Source organism: Cyprinus carpio, chromosome B14, assembly GCF_018340385.1.
Source record: "Cyprinus carpio isolate SPL01 chromosome B14, ASM1834038v1, whole genome shotgun sequence".
Classification (NCBI taxonomy): Eukaryota; Metazoa; Chordata; class Actinopteri; order Cypriniformes; family Cyprinidae; genus Cyprinus; species Cyprinus carpio.
The window spans coordinates 17,749,588-17,775,706 of record NC_056610.1 but is presented as its reverse complement, the minus strand read 5'-3'; the positions used below and the strand labels follow the sequence as shown (position 1 = coordinate 17,775,706).

General features: G+C 35.7%; 1 protein-coding gene across 1 annotated transcript in view; it reads left to right on the top strand.

Moving 5' to 3' along the window:
• Nucleotides 1-2,397: 2,397 nt before the first annotated feature.
• The window catches only part of LOC109051969 (teneurin-3-like), an 87,865-nt gene continuing 64,143 nt past the window's right edge, over nt 2,398-26,119 (top strand). The window contains 2 exon segments of the mRNA XM_042738286.1: nt 2,398-2,708; nt 5,712-5,972. Of these exon segments, the coding sequence (XP_042594220.1) occupies nt 2,429-2,708; nt 5,712-5,972 (541 nt within the window). The 5' untranslated portion in view covers nt 2,398-2,428.

Sequence of the window (26,119 nt, the reverse complement as noted above, 5' to 3'; positions counted from 1 at the left end):
TATTTTCTTACACAAATCGTTTGATCAAGATGTTTTTACTAGGTGCTGTTTAGGTGATTAATGATTTACACATGGTTATTTATTGAAAGGTGTAGAATCACCATCACCCTTTCTTGTCAAACTCTAATGATCATATCATATTCTGTTTTACTGGACAGCACTGATTTTAATGTAAATAGGCAACATTTTTATTCAGAGATGTCTAAGTGTTGCTTTTAAAAATATCATGAATGTATTTGAGATTTTTTTACATTTTGTATTCTTAAATGTCTTAACATTTAAATGTCTTAACGTTACCTTAAAAGTAAAATGTTTTATTTTTATTTGGCAGATCATTTATGACTGTAGTCTATTTTTTTTTCTGTTTTGTTTGGTCATCCGTAGAGCCCGTGGTCATGATCCTGAACCTTTCTTCAGTTACGCCAGATGGTCGGGCATCTGATTTAGTGAAACCGTTGCCATTAGATCATCGTAAGTGAGGTATAGTCAAGTGACATCTTCTTGCCTGGTTGGATCTTGCTACAGTATCGTTCCCATTGGCCCCTCTGCTCACTGCTGAGTCTTTGCTTTTCAATGGCCCCATGGGTCAGTGCCCATCTGAGCACGATATGACCGCCAGAGCTCTACTGTGATTTATATCTCTGCTTCTCATTACTTCTAAACTTTTGTAAGTGGGTGATTCCTAGCCTATATTTGCTAAAACTCATTCCAACAACATTTTCCTTGATGGAAAGGTTTAATATTTCTAACCGAGCTCTGGATGATTGAAGGAAATTTAGGAGCGCAATTTTATTAGTAATTTATTTCAGTGCACTTGATTGCTCACTAATCAGTCGTCGTTCTTTTTGTTTTGGAAATTAATCCGATGATAATCTTACAGACTCTGAGAACAGTTTTAAGGGCGTTTAAGGCTAGACCAGTATGTCTGAGCCTCCCTTGCCCCTGGCTAATCTAAATTGATCCGAATACGGGGGCCGTGTTACCCGAGGATAACTCAGTGGGTGCTGTCCAATGCAATGAAGGATAGAGGGTTTCTGCTGGTGTGTTCAGTCGGCCTACTGCGCCTTTGCGCAACATCGCACTCACACAAGAGAATCAAATGACCAGTGCTATAAAGAGAGCTACATTTAATTTATCTGGCTGAAATACTGTCTAATAAACTATAGCTCAATCTCTCTTTCTGACAGGAACATTTTGATACTGGCGCATCATTTATTTTACCCCAATCGTATCCCATTACTGTGGCCATATGCAGTAATGCTGACCTAGTCTCCTCTGTTTCCTCCTACAGTGTTTTATTATCCTCATTGTTTCTCTTGTCCTCTTTATACTGCTTTAAACTGACAGTGGGGTCTCTAGGCAAATGGGTTCTGCACTTGTGTCTGTGTGTCAACTGTTCCACTAGATAAGATAGACGACACTCGAGAAAAAGGACTAGAATATCCTTAAACTCACACACCAGTGAAACTCAACCAATTCTCCAGAGCTTTGTCGAAACGGTTTTGGCACAAACCTCCCAGGAAACCTACTAAAGGCTTACAAGTATGTGAGGATCTCTCATGACAAAGCCAGTGCAATGAAAGCGAGCATTTTTAGTATCACTTCGTTTGACTTTGCCTTTGCTGGAAAACACAGACTTTTTCTTTCTGTGGAGGATTGAGGTGAATTCTGTTTCAACGTGCTTGAATGAAAGAAATAGTTCGTCATTAAAATTTTGACTTTCTTCTGTGGAACACAATAGAAGATAACTGAAGATTTTTGTTTTATAAGTCTTTTTTTTTTATAATTAAGTAACAATATAACAATGCAAATAAATTTTGGACCCTATTGACCTTTACTGTATCACACAGTTCTTTTTTTCGATATTTTATGAATATTATACAGTGTTTATATAATATAATATAATATATATAATATAATATAATATAATATAATATAATAATAATTTTATAATCTATTTTGGGAGAAAAACATTTATTAAAGTTTCCTTTTTTATATTGTGCTTAATAGATAAATATTGAGAATGTAAATGCAAAAAAAGTAGTTGCTTACAAACCTCAAGAGATTAATTATATGGTTTAACAGTGTTATCAGAAAAATACTAGTCACTGCGCGCCCTCTTACTTTATCTTAGTGACTAATTGTTCTTTAAAGGCTGTATAAGGAACACGATGAACTAAGCAGGAGCGACATCTCACTAGGGCTTTGTTTCAGCATCCTACTTGTCTTCTCTTTGTTATTTTGCTGCCTACTTTACCCATATCTTTCTCTCTCTAAGCAATGTTTTTTTTGTGTCTCTAAGCAGGTGGGAGTGGAACTTAGAGTGGGGAAAGAGGTGCGGAGAGAGAGAGAGATGTGGAGAGGAGAAATATAGAAGAGAGAGGTGTGAGAGAGGAGTAGAAGAGGAGGAACACAGCATGAATGTAGCATGGAGGTGAAGGAGCGTCGGCCTTACTGCTCTCTCTCTCGGAGCAGGAGAGAACGAGGGAGAGACTGGGAGAGGGAAGGAGACAGAGAAGAGGGGGAGGGCTACAGGGAGGGTCCCAGCAACCGCCGTCACACCGGCTCATCCTCCGTCCTTACCCAGAAGTCCTATAGCTCCAGTGAGACGCTGAAGGCCTTTGATCAACACCCATCCACCCAGGGGCTTTATGGGCATCGCATGCCAGACATGGTGCCAAGGGACACTGAGGAATACAGAGCTCCAGGTAAGTGCTCTTTAACATTCACCATATGGACAGGAGACTCTGGAGTCCTTCAGGCTTGCAAATGTGATGTTTTAAAACCAACAAGAAAAAGAAAAACAGGCGTTTGAAATGCTAAAAACAAAAAATAAGAAATGCAGTATACAGCACTAAACTGAATAAACATGTATCTATAGACACATATTCACTCAAAAATATTTTATGTTATATAAAAATGATTTTGCACCAAATTTTTCAGCTTGCACAATGTAATATTGTAATAAGGATCAAACTATATCTTTCTAAATCAAATAAGTCCATTATAGCGTACTGGGATACATGACCGGTCAGTAACGTGACCTAACTTCACCTTGACCTCTAACCCAAACAGGAGCTAAATCTTCAGATTTAATTCAATTTTATCCAGAAATAAATTCCATGTCCTTGACAAAACATTCTAGACCAAGAGAAGGCATTATTTTTTTAAGTACATTTTAGGTCATTTCATAAAGTTCGCCTTAATTGGATATGCAATAAAATCCACACAGAAAAACAGCCATTATAATAATAATAATAATAATTATAATAATAATGAACAAATATTTTTATTTAATTTATTTATTTTGTATTTTATTGTTTCGCTGATCAATAAAACACATACAATAACATACATGCATTATTTATACAATAAAACAAATAATAAAAAAAAAAGAACAAAATAAATGTTTAATATCATGATGGTTGCAAAATTGTTACCAGATATGTATGCTTTCAGTCCTGGATATAATTTTTTTATTATTCTTTTTTTAGATTTGTTTTTTGTATTCTCCCTCTAATTTTCTTATTAACAGCAACTACATACAATATAACATGGGCAGCTAATTCTTTATAACTCTTAAAAAAACTACATTGCAGACCATTTACTGTTCAATGAACACCTTTTTCCAAATCAATAAACGTCTGCTCATATGGGTTGCAAACAGCAATTTAACAGCTGTGACTGCACTGTGATCCAACACCTACTTTTTATTTCTTCAATATCTTGAATACCTTTTATATACTGTTACCCAAGCCACAAAAAGCAGTAGAAGTTTTTTTTTTCTTGCAAAGAACTGAATGTCTAGAATGTAATCACTTTAATGAAATTTTAATTAGATTAATTGACTAAGTTACATGTATTATTTCAGCCTGTCACTGAGGCAGTCTAAGTGAAAGTATATTCAATCAGTACAGAACCGTTAGTCAAAACACTTTTGTTAGATGTAGCTGTATTCAGGTTGGTCACCTTCATTTTTCATTTCATTTTGATATTTTATAAAGCCCACCAGACACTCATTTGCTGATTATTCACAAACTATTCAAACTATTTTATGAATATTTGATGGTTTATCATGATAAAACACTTTTAAGTGGAAGGATAGGATACTGCTCATTCAAATTTAATTTCATTAGAAATACACTTAGTTGGTTAATTGTGCTTTATAGTGCACTCCAAAACCTTAGGCTGTTACACTTAGGGGGACGTCTTTAATTAGCAGCCGTGTTTGTGCCTGATCGGCACAAAAGCCGGAGGAGAGAGATCTTGCCTGTATTCATGATACAAATGTTCCATCATTTTATTTTAATAATCACAGCCTGGTTAAATCGTGGCAGTTTGCCCTGCATTGGCTTCCACAGTTTGCAGTATTTCAAAATGTGTATTTCGGATAATGCCCTCATGTGGTAATTAATGTCAGCACTAGTGTTGAGTTATTTTGTTTCGTATCTATGAGTGTACTCATAATTTAAATTCTGGTGTATTAATTTTCATGTGTCACCTACTCTGTGGGCTTTTAGTCATAAAGCACTCAGCATATGCTAGCAGGTACAGGAATATGGTTTTAAAAGCAGAGCTGAAGGAAGTAGAGGGGTGGTGAGTCTCAAGGTGAATTTCAATCTGAAGTGGAACAGTTTCTATTTTGTACTGTGTAGTAAATCCTCAGATTTTCTTGTGTTGAAAGAGGTAGAGCTTACACTCATTCAGATTCAGCTGAACAGATATTCACCTGCTGAAACAGAAAAGAACCGGTAAATCATAAAAAGTGAAATAAACCTTTACAACAAATAATGCACAATGTTAAGAATAAAATATAAATGAATTATAAAATCCTAGACTTTTTTATTTTAGTAGGTATGATTTTATTTCTAAATATTTTTTAATGAACGTAAATGAAAACATGAAAGTAGTATAACAGAAATGTTAATGAAAAAAATTATAGTATATTTCTGATGGTGTGTAAAAACAAACACGTAAAAGAGACTCCCCGAGTCCAACTAAACATTATTTTTAATCTCAAAATGTGCCCATAATTAGTTAATCAATATTATATTTTGTTCTGCCAAAACTGTCTGAATGTTACTGTTACTTATTAGTTTCGCTTGGTTTGTCATTTTGTATACTGAGTTAAAATGTATTGATAAGGTTTATTCTGTTTATGTGACATTATTCTTTTAAACAAAGGCCACTTTGAATTGAGTATTCACTGTTATCTAAATTAATTTTTTCTCTATGAAAAGGTAGCAATAAAAAATATCAAAGAAAATGTGCAACACGCAAAAAAGGTTCTTTTAATAGTTTTCTCTTTTCCACTTTTCATTTTTTTATTTTTTTTTTTTTAGTTTTTTTGTTTTTTGTTTTATTGTTTTGTTTTTGAAATCAATTTTTTCTTTGGTTTGGTGGGGAGAAAAAAAAATGTAATGTAAAGATCTTATATTTAAATTAAAAAATTATATATATTCATTCCCTGGTTAGAAAGAATAGTCACCACAGAAATGACAAACGTGAACTTGGGAACATAAAACTGCTGTTGTCTTTATTTAAATGCTTTAAATATTTTAATATAAAAGTGGATATACTGCAAGAGTTTGAATGCAAATTTAAATAATTAAATAGTGCATGCAAGTGTTTTCAGGGAGTTCACAGTTACTTTGTTTACTACTTTTTATGCATACACTCTCTGTATTAAGTATGCACTTTGAATCTTGCAGGCCAGAGTCTGTCACTGAGGCAGCTTGGGATATGCGGCCCTGCTCCTCGCCGTGGTCTGAGCTTCTGCGCTGAGACCGGACTCAGTCATCATACACAGCTCAGCGGAGCAGACCATATCCAGAACACAGGGGGCATTTCTCCCGACTGCGCCATGCTATGGGTTAAGGCACACGGACGGGACTCGCAGCTGTCCAGCCGGTCCAACTCTGTTTTAACACTCACAGACACAGAGCAGGACAACAAATCGGATCAGGAGAATGGTAAGTCCACCTGTGTTTTATTCTCAATAGTAACATTCACATTGAGCGAAATTCCCCGATAGTAAATATTGGTGATGTAAAAACTGCAAAAATGGGAAAATAACCCTGAGCAAATCAAGACAAAGTCACCTTGAGTCACTAAAGGGCAAGGATGTAATTGGTTAGAGCTAACAATCGGTAGCCAATGACTGGTTGAGGTGACAGTAATGGATCGACTGGTTACGTTTGCAGCCCAAGGGGGATGGTGGGAGTTATAGGCATTGCAGAGAAAATAACATAATTTCCTGAAGCATATGAGCAAACGATGCAGGGAACTGCTAGACACTTCCTCTGGGTCTGTGCCGAATCGTAGATGGCTTTGTTAAAGTCACTCATATTCGTGTGCAGATCCACAGGGTGTTGCTGGGCCTGCGAACAAACGCTACGGTGGATGAAGAGGGACCCACTGGTTTGAAGTGCAAATTGGTGTGCGTTGGAATCCTTAATGCCTAATTTTTTTCCTAGGGAGTGCGTTTAAAAAAACAAATTGTCTATATATGAAATACATGCATGTCAAAGCACATACATCTGTATTTTAATTTGATTTTTTTTTCTGAGGAAGCATAAATAGCTTTTTTCCTGCAGTGAGCATGGCGGACTGTTTTGGACGAAGTTTATTTGCTGTTGTTGTGATGTGTCTAGTTGGTTTTTCTTTCAAAGGAAAAAACAGAATAGTCTGTGCCAAGCTCTTTTTTTATTATTCACATTCATACGTTCACTACTGAGTTATTGCAGCATATGCAAGATAAGTAGGGGAAAAAAAGAAAGTAAAGATTTTAAAATTGTTTGTTCTGCCATGCAGTGGATATTTTTGACAATATGGGCATTTGTTGCAGAAATGTTGTTTTAAAAGAGAAAAGGGAAAAATAGGGGAATGTAATCCTGCTCATTGTAGGCTAAACATTTCTAATGGAGGATCTGTAGTGTCTCATGTTTAGCGTTCACTGCATTGATCAAAGGAAACCACATCTGAAATGCACACGCTCAATTTACATGTCACATTAGACACTATTTACTGCTGCTGCCTCCTCGTTTGGTGTGATATAATGTTTAATATAATGCAGTAATTCACTCTTGAGAAGCTCTTGTCAGATTATAGTTTAGAATATGTACACTAAAGAATAAACCAAGTAATAAAGCGCTAAGTTCACTAACATTTAATATTTAGATTTAAGCAGAGGGATGCAAAAGTCTGAGTACACTTTAAAAATCTGGGATATAAAATGGAACAGTGGAAATTATATGTTATTATATGTATACTTTGCAATGGGGAAAAAAAAAAAATTATTATAAAAATGACAAAAAAATGTCACTGGTAGTCTCACTGGAACCCACTGTGTGTGAAATGTGTTCCTTGTATATAAGGCTAAAAAAATAGCCTTGTGTTTTTTTCAAAAATACCATGGCAAAAGTTGAAATGTTGTTTGATTCAGACATGCAGGTGAACAGTAGTATTTGACCAGCATATTCAAAGCCATTTTTCTTCTTTTTCTTTGCTGTGGATTAGGTCTGGGACTTGGTCCGTTTGAGTCAAAATATAATGATGTAGCTGAGAGCGGGCTGTCTGCTTCACAGCACTCCATTAAGAGAATGAGGTCAAATTTCTCTGCACAGTCGTTCAGCTTCTGTATCTCTCCCCATCTTTCCCGAAATCTCTCCAGTCTGCTATGCAAAATACGCTAAAGCTGTATTATAGCACTGTGCTCTATGTATCCAGTCTCCTCCAGAGGGACTAGTCATTATTATATAAAGTTATAAACGACTCTGGAGATTGACTATGCTTATTTGTTAGTCTGTCGGGTGTTAAAATGTAAAAAGGGCATTTTTCATCAATGATTAGTCTACATTTTGTACAGTCAATGTTTGATGTATTTTTTAGGGTTTCACAGTATGTGGTCTTAGGGTAGAGCAACTCTTTAAAATTTTAGTGGTACATAATGCTACAAATATTTTAATATAAATGAAATGATAAAAATGGCTTTATAAATATGATGCAAACAGATTTATTTGTCTGTATTCCAGAATCTCTTACAGTAGGACTCTCTCTGTGATGAATTCATGCAAATGTGACACACTGTGCGATTTATTGTAACCATTAAGCTGCACTTTTAAAGGTGTGGGATGAGTTTCCACAGAGACCTCATCGAGGGTGACTGTAAATTGTTCTGAGACGGATCTTTGGCAACCCATATAAAGCAAGGTCTGAATTTCAGCGTATATCTTTTCCTATTGAAGCAGTTTCTTTGTTTGTTTGTGCAAATTATGCACTAACATAGAAGTGAAAATTAGCAGATTTATCCACATAGATGAGCAATTTCAGATTAAAATCTGTCATACTGTAATTATAGAATCACTGTGGATGAATCAACAATACCACATTCTTGGGTTTTCCCCTTGACAACATAAAACCAGTCACTGTCATTATAATATATAACAAAACTGATTGTGCCTCAACAACGTTGACTGCACTGCATGCCGGTTTTCTTTGGTTTTCTTTCGGTTTTGTTGCATTGCATTGCACCGTTTGCTTGCGGTGTATACACTGTGTTGCATGGTACCTTTGAAAAGAACGCAGCAGCAGTAAAAATGCTGTGGTTAATGCTCTCAGAGCTGCTCAGCTGCAGGGTGAAAAGCACTGCTTAAAACATCATCCTTATAGCACAACTGTTAGACTTCCATCTCCATCTCTCTCTAAAATAATATTTAATCATATTTCTCTGTCTTGTGTATCCAGTAGTTCTGCCTTTGTTTGGTATAAGTTAAATAAATAGGCCATATACAGATTCATATGTGATCAGTCATTATCTATCTAGATAACTCATTTAGCAGCAATGACCCCTTTCTCAGATTTATTTATCTGCTATGATTTTCAGTGCATTCTGTCAGCTTCTGACATTTTGATTGCCCTTTACTACCTGTGTAAGCAATTATTAAAAGTCAATTTGTATATACAGGGTCAAATATATAAATGTAAGACAGCTTTTATTGCATATTAACATATTTATTATAAATTATTCTGTATTATAAATTATTTATTTACAGATCTAATTATGAAAACTAAATGCATTTTGGCAGTTTGTATGTAAACTTCAATATATCAATTTATTGAATTTTATATTTTTTATTTTGAGATTTGGGAGCCTTGTAATCCATGCATTGAACAAGAGAGCATTTAACAGAATTTTGCTGCCCCACATTATCATTGCATATAGCAGAAGAATAGTAGTTTGGATTTAGATCTGATTTGCACATAAGTATGTTGCTAGTATATAAGTGAAATGTGCACATGCCCAATTGGATATTAATTGATCAAGACGCATGAAGTGACCAAGTATAAATACTCCCTTATGGGTACTTCTCCTGTTAACAGTGAACAAATCCATCCTTATATTAGCCATTTAAATGGATAACTCACCCTAAAATGAAAAGCGTTATCATTTACTCCCCTCATGTTGTTCCAAACCTGTATGACTTTATTTCCTCTGAAGAACATAAAAGAAGGTATTTTGAAAAATCTCTCTTTTTCTCAGAAACTGTATCTTCAGTCAGATCTTTATAGCAGAAGAAGATATTTTGAACAATGCACATTCAATGCACAGGTTTGGAATGACTTGAGGGTGTGTAAATACTGAGAATTTTCATTTTTGGGTGAATTATCCCTTTAAGTAGGAAATCCACCTCTCTTTCGACATAAATATAACCCCTGTAGAGCGTCATATATCAGAATCTGTTTTAGCTATAAACCATATTCATTGCTGGTATCATTTAAGATGATCCATTTTTAATGAAGCGCTTGAAGATATATTGCACAGTCTGAGATCTAGTGGCCCAGGGAACATCCAAACAAGGCTTCTTTCAAAATAGGCAATAAAACAATATTTCAGCTGTGCTGCTGCTGTAAATACGTAAAAATGTTTGCTTTCTCTAAGCTTCAACTGGATGTTCATGTGAAAGTGTTTCTCTCTGATATTCATTTGGATCTTCTACTTCATACAAACTCTTATGACAGAGGAAAAATTATATTTTCATTTAGGAACATAAAGTGAAAAAGTAAGAAGTTCTTGTTCTGAATAAAACACTTTATTATCAGACAAGGCCAGTCAGTGAGTTGAAAGATTATATTCATGACTAAGTGAACATGTGTGCATATTTAAGGGAGCTATAAAGGGAATTAATTAAGGTTGGAGACTTACTTATTAAGTGAACCTTCAATCAAGACCTCCCACATACAAAAAATAGTCGTCAAAACAACAGATCCAACATATGAGCCAGCTTTGGTTTCAAAGTTAGAAGAACTTTTTTCCCTTAAAGGAACTTTAGCTAATTTGTATTCCTGTAAGGCATGTTAGAAACCTCTACAGTCTGGCCAAGAAAGACATCGTGACAAAAGTCATCACTGTGAACAAAAGTTAGAGAAGCTCTTCGTTTGGCCAGGAAATAGCCTGGAAACCCAGCTGCCCCCTGCTTTTGTCTGGCCTGGTCGCTATTATCAGAGGATAAATGACCCCTATCAGGATCTTCAGTGCCTGTGAAGCTTTCTCTCTGTCTTTCTTTCTCTCTCACTTGTGCATGTGGCTGTTTGCACTGTTTTCACATGAGAGGAGTGTATATATAGGCTCCGTGTGTGTATACGTTCTCACACCCCTAAGGCCAATGAGGGATGCGGTCTCAGTTCTTAAACATCATTTTAAGATCAGAGAGGAATCTCTGATCTCATAATGATGTTTAAGAACTGAGACCGCATTTCCCTTGTGCACAGTAATATCTGCTCCACATTTCCATTTAGCACACTGATGGAAAACCCGTTGCTAATGCACGTTATCTATATCAACTATAGCGATTTGGAATGGTGGGAAATCGCTCTATTGAAATGCATATCATAACAGACTACCAGGAAAAACTTCTTCGCTCTCCCAGAGGGGCAGCCAGAAGCAGGTTTGGGTATGTGCGTCCATGTAGGCCGTCCCTCATCCGTCAGCAGGATGCTTAACCAACCATCTGTCACGTCTGCGAAAATTTCCCCGCCTTTCTTTATGACATCAAGGTGTTTGCTCCATTGATCATTGCAGACACCAAGGCCAGCTTGTTTTCCATATGCATTTCCACTTTTCCACAACAATGCCCAGAATGTCCAGGAGTGTACAACCATCTGTGGCAGCTAAGAGAGTGAGTCTCTCTCCCAATGTAAAAAAAATTGGATACAATCTAAACATGGCCAGCAAACCATTCAAGTGTAGTTTTCACAGGGTTTTTCTTTCTTTTTTTTCTCTTTTTTTTCTGTAGGCAAACTTCAAACGGAAAGGCTGATGAGCCCTGTGTTTGATGCATTCTCATTACTCTGGGTGGCAGAAGAGTTTGGTCTGATGGTCTAAGTACAGAGTGATATGAACGAAACAGGTCACACGGAGTGCCAGTGCAGCTTTAGCTTCATAAGCAGCATGAGGACTGATAGAGATAATTACTATGTGTCAAATTGTCTTTTTGTCTGTTCTGCTTTTTCTATTACAGTTCAGCAAGAGGGCTTCGCCTTAAAGGTTACAGTCTATAGCTATATATAATGCAATTGATCGGCTTATAGCAGGATTAGGTTTTGATGGCCTAAAAAAGATGACGCGCTTGTGCGATTCTTAAAAAGGCTTTTTCTGTATCCCACAGCACAGATGGAGGGTGTCTTTATCTGGGCTTTAGGGTTTTTGGAAAGTGTTGCTCTCAATTATAAATACAATATTGTTTTGGAATCAATTTGAGAAATTGACTTGGACCTTTTTTGGTATTTCTAATTGTCCAACTGTGAGCCTAGATGGCTGTGTTTTGTGATGAGGGTTAAAATCTTCAAACGTCGCCATGAAAATGAAAGATTTTTTTTTTTTTTTTTTTTGTTTTGTTTGTAGAAAGAAAAAAAGTATAAGGATGAAATGGGGTGGGGTAGTGGAAAGAAAACAAAAATGGCATGTATTATAAAACACAAGCAACATTTTCTTGTGTTCCATTGCACAATTGCACAAATTTCAGGCACAAATAAGGATAATGTTCAGATAAATTTTGCATTACATTTGCTTGAACATAAATCAAGTAAGCATACAGAGTGATTGCATAAAAATTGCATACAGCATGCTTTGGCATTTGTATTTGTCTTCAAGAGCATTAGTTTGAATAGGAACAAAATTAGATAGCATATTTACTGTAGCCTTAATATAAATTCTCCTCTCCCACTGTTAGCATGGAGTCAGATATTGAAAAAAAAATTCAGATCATTGTAAAGTATAAAGACTGTTTCCTGATAACGTTACTAATACTTTTAAACTAATTGTAACTTACTGTGTACTGTATGTTATTTTATGATGAAGCAGCACCCCCCCCCCTTCAAATTAGCACACTCAATATGAAGTAGAATTTAAGGGCATCATTACAGGAATTGGGCCCCAAAAGGTGCTGAAATAAGACCAAACTTTATTCAGTGGCGAGTCTCCACAGCATATACATTTGGCAAAATACTACACATGGAAAAATGTTGTTGAGATTGTATGTTATGTTCTTGAATGTAGTCTACAAGGGCTTTGTGATAACCAAAGTGCATTAATATTCTTTATTTTGTGCCTGTTGTCTCTGATAAACTGTAAAAGCCAGCAGAAATATCCATTTAAGTTAGTCTGAAGCTTTAGCGTTTTTACTTACGACTTAGATAACAATGCTTTTGGGAAACATGTCATTGAGATTAAGTACACTTTACATTCAGTTAATGTTCTGCTGCTGTTTGGGAAAACCCAGCCAAGGTCAGTTAAAAAACATGTCTGAATGTTCAGATGCTCAGTCAATCACACTTTTACTCAAGCACGCACTAATTGCTTGTGTGATTCCTATTTGTCTAATATATTCTATATATTTTCCCCCTTAAGAATTGCATGAGATTGCATGTGATTGCAGAGTGAGAACATCAGCTTTGTTCTTAGGGCAGATTAATATTTTGGTAGCCCACTACATCACTCTCTATCCAGCATGTCAATAATCGTCTCTCACTTGCCAAGTGCAAACATTCTTCCTCACCAAAAAAGTCAAGACTCAAGTTTTAAATCTCCCATCACAGTCAAAGTTGTGAGAAAAAGAATTCGGACTCGTCTGATGGTGTTATACAAAATCTATCATTTTTTCTCTTTTGTCTTACGAATAAAAGCTTCCCACTCTCACTCGGGTTTGTGAAATCTGGCACTCACCACTTGAATACGTAGAGTGTACAAACCAGCCTGCCAATACCAATCATCCAAACTCTCATTTATGGGGAGAGGAATTTGTTTATTCCTTTGTATAAACAGTCTAGATCTATTAATAACCTTCTATGTTATAGTAGGGCCAGAGTTTATTTATTCATATTTGATTGCATGCTAATTATAATATTCATCCACTTTTCCATTCTTTTGAGACTTGGTCTCCTTTCTATTTTTTTATTTATTTATTTATTTTAAACCACCAACAACACAGCAGACTTTAAAAATGTCCCTACCCAACCATGTTTCGGTCTATTGGGCACTTTTCTTCCTGTAAGGTATTGATTTGTGACTCTGTGTGTGAGGTGAACGTATGCAGGTCAGGACCTCTGCTGCCCACTTCATAGGACGCCGAGATAAATTGAGGAAGTTGGGGGTCACAACTCATTCACCCTCTCCATATCCTTTTATTGCGCCCCTCATAGTGGAATTGGATATAGAGGTCATAGGTCTTTGGTGGCACTCGTCACCCGTCTCGGACTCAGGCCATTGGATCTTTCATCCTGGATTAAAAAAGCAAGACAATTTCAAGACTCTACAGCGAATCGACTTCAGAACAGTCCCTTAAATCACATTAAATGTTGAAGGCACCAGCATTACATTATTTTCACGTCATTCACAATGTAATTTGGGTTCACTGCAGCAAGGCGACTCTCAGAAAAGGCTCTTTTCATCCATCATTTCGAATCCATAAATGTCCATTATCTCGAGACGACACTGTTGGATAACAAACTAATGATGGTGGTGTTATCTTCCTGCTCTAGCCGCAGCCTATTCTTGATCCTTGCCAGCGTGTGGCTCACAATGCCATCTGGATGTTGTTTGATTGCAATGTGGCTTTCAGTGCCGCCTGATTGGATATGGCTACGCTTCTTGTTTAAGAAAGGTTCACTTTAAGTTTAATTTTACCCAGAGCTGTTTCATTTACCCAAACTAATTATTTCTTCACTTATCCTTCAGACTGTTAAAAGTAGTTGATGCTTTGAAGCAAATAAGGTTAATCCTGTGTAAAATGGATATTAGAGCAGGTGCCTTTGGTTTCTTTCCAAATTGTGTCAGTCTAATTCCGTGAAGATGGTCTTGCAACTTTGTTTAGAGACTTCAAATAAATTCTTTCGTCTGTTAAACAATCAGGCAGCTGTACAGTTGTCTGGAAATTGGGAACAGTATCTGCCAGATCTTTGGCACTAATGATGGGCTCAGGCCCAACTTGGCAGTGCAAACACCAGAAAACCACAAATCACATTTTTTTGATGCTGTGTTGAGCAACATTCAGAGTGACATGCTTTTGTTTTGCTTGGTGGCACGCTCTATTCTGAAGCACGAATCTCTTCAGAATTCTGCCACCATAATATAACAGATGGTTTTGAACAAATGCAGCAAAATATCAACAGTCTGAAGTATAACAAGGCCATGTATCAAAATCCATATTCATTTACATTTGCATCTGCATTTATATTCTTAGCAGAAACTTTTCGACTAAAGAGATTTTAAAAGTCATTTAGTCAATGTCAATGTAGTTTTCTCTCCCCAGCTTAAAGGGAAATCACTTTAATATGCTCAAGAAACATTTCTTAATATTATTAATGTTGAAAACAGTTGGTTCAATTGGAGTGAATTTATTATTAATTTATTAAATTTTGTAATTTTTGTTTTGACTGATTTTGGAACATTGCTGTCCGGGTCATGTACCAAACTGTGCAGAATGAATGGTATACCACGCACCCCTACTGCTAGTTGGACTGTTCACTTTCTGCATTACTTTAGAAACACGTGAAGGACAGTTTGTGGTGTTGTGGGATGTTTCTTGTCTTTAAACCAGAGAGATATACTCAGTGCTATTGCCGTTTGGGACTTCATTAAATTTGCTTTAAGGTGGATTTGTTTTCCTCTCTCTGTTGTGTGACATACAGATTTTGCCATGGCTAAGCTTTGTTCACAAATATAGGAGCACACTACGTTAATCTATTTCAGCAAGTGATGAGTTTTTCTGTTTTATAGACTATGCAAATTCACAATAAACAAACAGTGCACCAAAACAAAACTGTCAAAAAGCAGGACTTTCAAATACTGACAGATTGTCTAACACGTCTAGCTTCTTAAAGGCTTTAAAAGCCGCTGTTTTCTGGTTACAATGAATCAGTTAAAAATAGATATTGAACAGGTTTCCATGGGGTGAAATAACTGTAATTATATGGCATAGTCCATCAGCCACTTAAAGGGGGTGCTTTTATTCTTGTGTACTACTTTTAGTGCATTTCATCCACTACATGTGGCAAATGGTTGATGGGGAATAAACCTTTGAACATTAAATATAGAAGCTATTTTCAGACAAACACAAAACCAAAATAAGTCATCAAAGTTTTCTGGAGCATCTGGAAATATATTTTTTTTCTGCATCAGTGTTCTTTTGTATATCATATAGAGATGTTTTGATTTTTAAACCATACTATATGATTGTTCACTTATTAGTAGGGAGAATGCACAGGTGATGTTCTTATTTAGAAACTAGCATGCTGTTAGATGCATACTCTAAAACAGCCTGATAAACAGATGTTGTGCAAAAGTTTTGATACATTAGAGAACATCAGTTTTAGACAGTGTGCAGCCATAACATCCGTACAGATTATGGGTATTTTGTCAGCATTCGCCCAATTATGTTGCTCAACAGTCCAACAAGCCTTCTTGAGATCATGTGGAGAAAACTTGCAATGGCAATCAATAAAAACAGGAAAAAAGTATCCAAAATGGAAGAAGAATCTTGCAAATCTTTTTATGGCACTGGTGTTTTGAAGACAGTGCTATGCATCTGTGAAGCCATCATGGCAGAACCATCATTCTCAATAAAAGCTTTGCTTTGCTGGGGATGAGTCCATTTTCTACCCTTCAGTGCATCTGTAGACGTAGGTGCTGCTGTATGTTGGCCAGGTGCTTGCTGACAGCCCTGTGAATAATGTAGCAGGAAGATAGAGAGCTCTGGGAAAGAAAGTCAAGTCCCAGGACCCACCATTAAATATCACAATCCACTCTTCCTGGGGACGCGAATGACATTTTATCTCAGCTGGTAATAGAGATCCAACCTTTAAGTGCTGAGTGGGACAAACCATTATTCACTATCTTCTGCTCTCTCAATGTCCTTTCTTTACACTGTCTACCTCTGCTGCACAATGTTATTATGACAATGTGGGAATATTCTCATTTCACGGCCCCCTGCTAAAATGAAAATGTTCTGGAATTCAACCGAACCAATAAATTAGGTAAAATGTGATATGGCTTTTGACTAGTCCCAACAATTCAAGCACTGTGCTTGTAGTGGTTTCAAAATGAGCATTTAAAAATAGAAAAACACTGGTTTGCACGTAAAAATATTTCTGCGTCCTCTGATATCGATATCTCCAAGGTGCAGATTGTAGCGTGTAGTGAAATCTCTTAATGCCTTAAGCCATGAGGCCATGTGCCACAGGAAAAACGTTAGATCCCCAGAGTCCTTGGCAAAGCCCGCTGTCTGAGAGAAAGTTATTGTCTCAGCAAGCTGGTGTAATGATTAGCCTCAATCAGGATATTGAACATAGGTCGATCACGAAAATGGCAAGGGCTTAGAAGTCAACATGTAATGGCTTCACATCTCTGCATACTGAGATCGACCACACTGCGCAAACGAAGAAAGGAATATTTGAAATGTGCAACAATAGCTGTCACCTGCATCAGCTAATTTAGTGATGCGGTGATTTAGACTTATATTTAGGTTTATATTTCTGTTTAAATGGTTTCAGATGAGTCTGGTTCTGGATGAATCTTTGACAGAAGAAATTGGAGGTGATTCCAATGCTCTCAATTAAGGATATGCCGGTATCAAATTTTCATGTTGCGATTAATTGCTAATGCTTTTATCACGGTATATGGTATTATCAGGGTATTGAAATTTAGTTGCAAAAAAGTGTTGTCATAATACAGTATTACGGTTTTAATAACTTTTTTCTTATAACAAAAATAACTGAACATTTAAATACAACAAAGCAATACAGAAAAAAAAAGTTTTGCACAGATTAAAGTGCAAGAGAAGTATAAAAACCAATAGGTATCACTTTAGTTAACCTTAGTTAATGCATTAACATTCACAATGAGCAATAGCTTCATTTGCTACAGAAGTTATTAATCTTTGTTAAAAAAAATCTGTTAAAAAATCTTAGTTCATGTTAGCTCATTAAATAACACAGTTGCAACTTTTGATTTTAACAACGTGTTAATAAATATTGGGATACCTAATAAATATTAATGAATGTTCAGAAGAATTTTTCATTGGAAGTTTATGTTAACTAATTAATTAACTAATGTTAACCAATGAAGCCCTGATGTAAAGTGTGACCGAACAATAAAGAATGGGATATCTAAGATTAATGAATGTTCTTGTGTTTGTCCGGATTATAATGTAATGTAGTGGTTAAAGATTTAAATGTAATATTAGGTTTAAATATTTATGTATTTTTTGGTTTGATTATTTTAGTATTAAATACAAAAATCTAAATGGAAAGTAGTGCAGCTGCTTTGTTTCCGGGGTAATGGCTGCATTTCTGCAGTTTAGTGGCATCTTCTGTCAGATAGTGAATATGCTTTCATTCAGCGTGTCTCTCACGCGCTCCACCATGTGCTTCTCATGCGTGCTTGTTTACATCAGAGTGTGCACGCATCTTTCACGCAGCATACAGCAGTGTTGTGCATTTTGACCAGTTGATGGGAAAGTATTGTTAAAATGCATTAAAAATTCAGAATAATTTGTTATATGTAATTATTCACGGGATTTAGAAGTGCCCACTATAACAATATTGTGCATATTCATTACCGTGATATATCGCATTACTGAATACCGGCACATGTCTACTCTCAATGTTATTATTATTATTATTATTATTATTATTATTATATTTGAAAGGATACTTTTTTAGCGTCTGCTGTCTTGCTGGATGAGGACATGAACAAATTAGGGGATACTCCACCCCAAAGTGAAAAAAATTTCATTAATCACTTACCCCCATGTCGTTCCAAACCCGTACAAGCTTTGTTCATCTTCAGAACACAATTTAAGATATTTTGGATGAAAACTGGGAGACTTGTGACTGTCCCATTGACTGCCAAGTAAATTACACTGTCAAGGTCCAGAAACGTATGAAAGACCTCATCAGAGTAGTCGACGATGACGAGAATACTTTTTGTATGTGGAAAAAACAAAAATAACGACTTTATCAATTTGTCTCCTCCATTTTGGAGAACATCCGCTGAAAGCAAACTGCATACGCTATTCTGTGTCAGCCGCGACACAAGGATATGTTTTCTACGTGTATTTACGCTTTGATTTGAACAAAAACAGTGCATCCGTGTGGTGTGGCTGACACAGAAGAGCATATGCTGCTTGTCTTCAGCAGATGTTCTCCACAATGGGGCTACGGTAATGCAGAGAGACACAGAGAAGATGAATTGTTGAATAAAGTTGTTATTTTTGTTTTATTTGCATACAAAAAGTATTCTCGTCGCTTCATAAAATTCAGATTGAACCACTGATGGCAGATGGAGTACTCTGACGATGTCTTTCATACTTTTCTGGACCTTGACAGTGCAATTTACTTGGCAGTCTATGGGACAGTCACAAGACTCTAGAGCTGCTCTGAGTCACTCCACAAGAGTTTAATTTGAAAAAACAAAACAAAAAAAAAAAAAAAAAAAACTGAAAAAATAGCTTTACGACAAACCGCCAAAATAAAAGTATGGTTTAACTTCACAGAAATACAGTATATCACTATTGTACTGTATACTAAAATGTACTTCTTAATGTAATCATAATAATATTATTATTTTGAAGGAATATCATACAACCAAGATATTGTTTTAATTTAAACCAAGATTGTTTTAATTTATACAGTTCTGTTGTGCAGCATCTTATTTGGCAAAAAATAAAATGTAAACTTTATGTAAAGTTTTGTTGTAAATTAATTGTTATATTTGATAAAAGATTGATTAAATTGGTAAAGTTGTATTAATTATTTTCATTACACAGACTTTTAAATGATAAATTTGCATTACATCAAAAAAACTGAAAACTGCTGAAAAATAAAATGGATTTCACGGGGCCCTAAATTAAAAGGTTTCATTGTGAACAATTTATGTTTACATTCATTCTCAAGGTCTAACAAACATGTGGAAAGCATTTCTTTCTTTTTTTGCCATGTTGTTAAGTAAAAGTGCATTAATAGCTGCCACCTGTATCAGATAAAACCCTTAATCTTAGCTCAAAATCTCGCCACAGACAGATAACCTAGTGATTTTGTTGTTTGACTAGTTTCAGATGAGTCTGCTTCTGGATGAATCTATAATAGAAGAAATTGAGGGTGCTTAAAATGCTCTCTATGTAATTTGTAGCTATAGATTGTTCCCTAGATTCTTTGTCATGTTCCACAACTTGAGGAGAGATATTTGTTGTGCCCAGGCTTTATTTCCTGGCCATGACCTGTTTATTAGAGAATGTAACATTCAATTTGAACGATAGAATTACTGCTTGTGATTTGGTTTTGCTTGTATCCCCCTGCCAGCTTGAATTGGTTTTCCTGAGAGAGCACCCAGAAAATAAATCACAAGATGTGTAATAAATTGCAATCGCAGCCTCATCTATATTTGAAAAGATCCATTTTGCCACCGATGAAAGTCGGTCCCATAGCTGCACTGTGTCTGAGTCTAACAGGTGCTGAATAATGAGTCAGCTAGACCTAAACTCCCCACTGCTGTGACGATAATTTGTGGACTGTGTTGTGAAACATGTTGCTCTACAGGTGGCATTTATTCAAAATCATTCTGACTTCTTAAACATGTCATTTTTGTCATGTATAGATGCAGGTGGTGCTCGGACCAAAATGGCAGCCCCCCTTCTTTTCCATTACATATGTCCAGTTGCAGTTGCTTCGGTGGGCGTGAAAACCAGGTGCAATGTAAAAGACCCCCTGGGTAGATTCTGACATGCCTCGCTGCAGGGGGTTTCATCTCTGCCGTTCCCATCCTTGTCAACTACTTGCTTCAATCCGGATTATTCTTGCACAGGAACGCCTGCTGTGACTTATAATGTAGATCAGATCAACAAGACAGACTCGGTCCCTCAAACACCGATACTGGCACACAGGTGTGCAAGGCACTTGAAAAAGAGCCCAAATCGACACTTGTGTTCTTCCTTGCATTTAATATAGATGTACGTTGCACTCTGGTTCCGAGCTATATGCTGTTCTTTCTAAAGTTAATGGATGCATAATGCGCCTGTGCTTCTAACTGAGGCTATATTCCTCCCTGCCAAACCTAAATGCAAACCCTTCATCCTGACATCCACCCTGAAGTTGTTGCATCTCAAACAGCATAGCTCATCTTGAGCTCCCTTCATTATATGTGCATCTCTCAAAACAACTGCCTCCTTTAATGGCGGGAAGGCATCTTGCAGATTTGATTACGTGCGCCCTCAGAAAAGAGGCAAGGACAAACATGCCTAAAATGTGAACGCTGAATAAGGGAATGTGAGGATGAGGAGACACCTTCAAGGGGCAGTTCACACAGGACACGTTCCTGCACTTTTTAAAATAGTTTTCTAAGTAGACATAAACAGATAGACGCTTGTGATGTGTCTTTTCAGTGTTTTTTTTTAAATGTATTTCTTTGTTGTTATTATTATGATATACAGAGTTTGTTATTATTATATATTTTAAAATATACTTTAAATGTATTCAGTATTTCTGAGCTGTTTTTAACATTTTCTCTTTTTTGCAGCAAATCAGCATATTATAATGATTTCTGATGGCTCACGTAACACTGAAGACTGGCATAATGGCTGCTGAAAGTTCATGAGTATATTTTATAATATTTAAATATAAAACAGACTTTTTTATATAAATTGTAATAATAATAATATTTTACAATATTAGTATTTTTACTGTATTTTTGATCTAATAAATGCAATCTTGGTGAATATATTTAAAAAAAAAACATTAAAAACATCTTACTGACCCGAAACTTTAAACAGTAGTGTACCTTGAAGTAAAGAATCTAATGAGAATAAATAAATAAATAAATAAAATAATCAGGAATGACTACATGATTGTAATATGTAAAATACTACAGCGTGTCAGTCCCCAGTATTGTCTACTATAATTGGATTATTTGAAAATCTTAATAGTTCTGCATTTTTCTTCTTAAAATAACACTGTTTTGCATTGTCAAGTCAAGTCAAGCCAAGTCAGTTTAATTCATATGTGGTTTTTCTACAATGGAATTTATTTCAAAGCACCTTTAAGAAAGACAAAATCGTCCCCAATATATTAAAAAAAAGAATAGTTAACTGCTTGCATTTTTATCTTGTCATATTTACATAGTCAGTCTACTTTAATTAAAGTCATTTAATTGAAATGAACACTGATCTCACACTAAGCTTTGCTTTTTTTATAATGCAAGAACATGTCCCGTGTGAACGGCCCTTGTTTGGTTTGTTTTATTGCAGATAGATCAATGTACACTAGCCAAAGATCCACCCTGCCTCTGAGCTACACTATAAGTATATCCACAAAAGCCCTATAAAGATGTTTGTTTACTCTAACAACATGAAGTAGATGCAAAATTCCCAACGTCTGTCTTTCACCACACAATTCCCTTCGCTTAAATCAACTGTGCTTGTAATGAGGTGTGTGTCGATATGTGTGTGGTTGGCTGTCACAGTGGGCTTTCAGGAAAAGCCTGACCTGGCTGAGAGAGGATCAGCGGAGGCAAAGACATCATGCTGCCGGACCATGCCTCTGATCTGATGCTTATCCGCCTGACAGCCCGACCCCAATCCATCTCCAGGACCGCAGCTCCAATTACAGACCTCTGGACATGCAGCGCTCATGCATTGTTTGATTGATGCAGTAACTTTTGGAACATCTTAATGCTATATAAAAACAGGGCTGTTTGTAATGTTGTGCTTTGAGAGTTTTTAGTGCTCTTCAGTGGAGTGATTAATGCCATATAGACTGTCTCCTGGGGTTCGTGTGCTATGAAACATATGTCCGCTTTGTTTATTGTATTCCCAATTCATCTCTGGATTGTTACGATAGGAGAGTTCTTAGCAAGGCATTTATCATATTCAAATGGCAACTATGCCCTAGATACTTGGCACTCGAGAGTGATAATGTCAGATCTTTTCTCCAGTGCTCAGTTCTTAACGTTAAAAAAAGCACCCATTTCAGTCTTGTTCGTCTCAAGTGTGCATTGTCGCTAGACACACTCTTTGAAGCACTGGGATTATCATTATGAATTTATTTCTTTGCTTAATTTTTTTTTCAGTGCTCTGTAGTCAGATGGTTGCTTTGAGATACATAATTGGTTATTATAATTATTCATTGTTGGTTCATTTTGCATGAAGCCCAATGGAAAGCCTTATTTGTGTTGCTATTAATATTTAATCCTTTATTACATTAATAATATTTTAGCTTTATATTTTTAAATCAGTATTAACAAACAGCACATTCAGTTTACAATTTTGCAAGCTAATGACAAACAACCTGATGTGATTTTGTATTACAAAGCATTTCTGTTATCATAAAACATAATATTTGCCAGAGAGCACTTGTTATTTTTCCACCAAAAGGTCAAATTTTATTATTTATTTCATTTTGAATCTTAAAAAGAGGTGCTGCTAAACTGAGAGGAAAGTGTGTTAAATGAAAGCTGCATGTATAACTACAGTGGTCTTATAAAACTATTATGAAGTAAATATTTTGTAGTTCTTGGTTGTAACACATCAGCAGTTTTCCTGGTTATAGATTAGCCAAGGGTGCACACACACACACACACACACACACACACACACATGCGCATGCGCACATGAATAGGATTTTCAATGCACATTTGCCATTAAAAGGTGAAATTCAGCAAAGAACGAAACACACTGTTCAGTTTATATTGTGAAATTCCCAGTGGTAGGGAGAATTGCTCAGTACTTTCAAAAGCATGCTGCATTATTTAAAAAATGTTAATGCTAGGATGTTTTATAAGATTTTATTTCATAGCACCGGAAAGAAAAATGTACTTCAGATTACCCACTACTTAATGTCAAATAAATGTCCCTGCATATCTAATACATGCTTTTATAGATCACAGTGCTGTATTAAATGACCAACACTGCACAGTAAATCAGTGGTTATAACTCCAATAGATTTCAATTAGGCGTCGCTGTGTTTGCATTAGCTGAGAGCCAAATTAAATGTGACACCCTCACATTAAGCACGAATATCTAAGGGTAGACGGCGGGAGGGAAATGTGTATTGCAGAATTCCTGCTGTTAGATATTCACAGTTTTTGCAGCTTGACACATTGAGGTTATGTCTATATATGTGCTTAACAATTGAAATGCAATGAAATTTTTAATGTTACAGATTCAGATTATATGATAATTATCAGTATATGTCTTTATTTGTGTTACACATATAGGGATATACCAAACATACAGGCTAGGCAATCTGATTTAAATCTTTGTATCATGGCACCAATATGTGTTTTTATTTAGGTATATATATATATATATATATATATATATATATATATATATATATATATATATATATACATACAGTATATACACACACAGTGTAGTCATGTCTACAATTTTTTTTCTTTAATTCAGTGTACACTACTGTTCAAAGTTTGTGGTCATGCAATTTTTTTGTTCTTTTGTTTTTAGGTTTATTTTATTCCCTTTTTTTTTCAATGTGTTTTAATGTTTCTGAAATAAGTCTCTTATGCTCACTACGGCTGCACTGATTTGATCATAAATATGACATTTTATTCTAATTTAAAATAATGGTTTGTATGTATGTTTTATATTTATGTGTAAACTGTTTTATATTTGATAAATGATAATTTGATTATTTTACAGAATTCCTTGATGAATAGAAAAAAAACATTTATTAATTTTTTTTTTGTAAACAACTTCACTGTTGCTTTTGACCAATTTAATGCATCTTTGCTGAATAAAAGTATCAATTTTCTATTAATACTTAATAAAAAATAAATAAATAAATAAAAAACCCCACTGTATTCGATTAACTTCTTTTTTAATTGTAACCTGATGGACACAAACAAAATATGAGATTAACAACCAAAACTAACAACCAAATCAAAACTTCAGCAGCAGGTGCTTCACCTTGTATAACATTTGAGTTAAAATCAAAAGGCTCAAAACAATATTACATTAGAAAGATTGAATAAGCCTCATTTGCAGCCCTTGTAAAATATATGAACACCTGGGACCATACATAGCACTCCAGACTCATTCTTCCCACTGGTCGCTTTTTGCAACTAAATTTTTTTTTTTTTTTGCACTACAACATGGGATTAATCAATGCATGCTGATTAATTTTTATCATGGTTTATGGAAATTAAAGTGGTTGACATTCAACCAGTTCTTTTTCATCAGTAGCATTATTTGTGATTTGAATTTTGTGAACGGGACTTCCCCTTTTGCTATGTTATAAGTTGGGTTATGGATGCTTTCACTTTCAAATTTGCAATCTTGTTGTCCCGTTTTAGAAGAAAAGATAATTTTCTGTTTTGCTTACATGTACAACATTTCACTTTTTAAGACTAAAACAAAAGATGGATTCATTGTTATTCTTAATTAAAGCACAACAACAATAAAACGGTAAGATACAATGACAAACTAGCTTACCAAATGTTTATTAACACAAACGAGTAAGATGAGGCATGGCATACATACACCACATGCTGTATTTTATACCAATTAATAAATTACAGAATGTTTAGCAAACACTGAGGAATCCAAAAAAAAAATAAAAAAAAAAATAGGCCTAAATAAAAGAGAGCCTCTATAGTGTAACTTGAGGTAAACAGCAAAGATAACAAGTTTTCAAAATGAAAAGAAAAAGAAAAGTTAAACTAAACTTGTCAGTGACAGTGCTTGCATGTTTTTTCTCCACAAGAATACCGACATGTTCACCTTCTCTGTTTTAAGAAGCGGTCTTTTACTTTACTTTAGCATGAAAACCATCAATCGTTTCCTCAGTATTTGTGTCATTTTTGCTGCGCGTACCTTAGCGCTCCTGCTGACGTGGCGAGTATAAACCAGGTTCTACACTCAAAGCGCTGCACAGCTCAAACAAGTAGCATGGTTTTGTTATGCTTTCAGTTTAGTTTGCCATTTGATGTTTCACATATGCAACAGAAATGGCAGCGCTTATAAATTGAACATCGTGGTGGTCGCGCACAGGCAGAAAAAATTGTCGCAAAATGCAACCATTTGGTAGCAGTCTGAAGCCCTGATACATAAGTTGAATTCTAAGCAATGACGTTATTTGGTAACCATAAACAAACTGCTTTTACACTTTGAGCGGTACGGTGCATCAAACCTAATCCGTTTCCATTGTAAACGTTGGAGCTGTTCATGCCACAACACAGTTTGCATAATGAAGCTGTTTTTTCCCCAGTCATCCCAATAGCCAAAAGTGTCCCACTTTACCTGAATTCACCCTATTAGTGTCGGATTTAATGCTTGATGCCACTCGTATAGCATGGTATAAATGATATAGCAGGATCAGTTCCAACTGACACATTTTCATATAGCATCCAGCCCTCACACTCTAGGAACTGGTAAATGCAGCATTGCACTGCTGTAGTTTGCAGCTGCCCTGCCCTGCCCTGTCCTGTAGGTCTAGGTATGGAAGACTATGATTTAACAAGGGGGCTGCATCAGGGCAGGTGTGGCAATGATGGATTGAAGTGCTTAGTAGAGCACTAGCAGCCAGGACAGAGAGTAATTGGTGTGTACAGAGA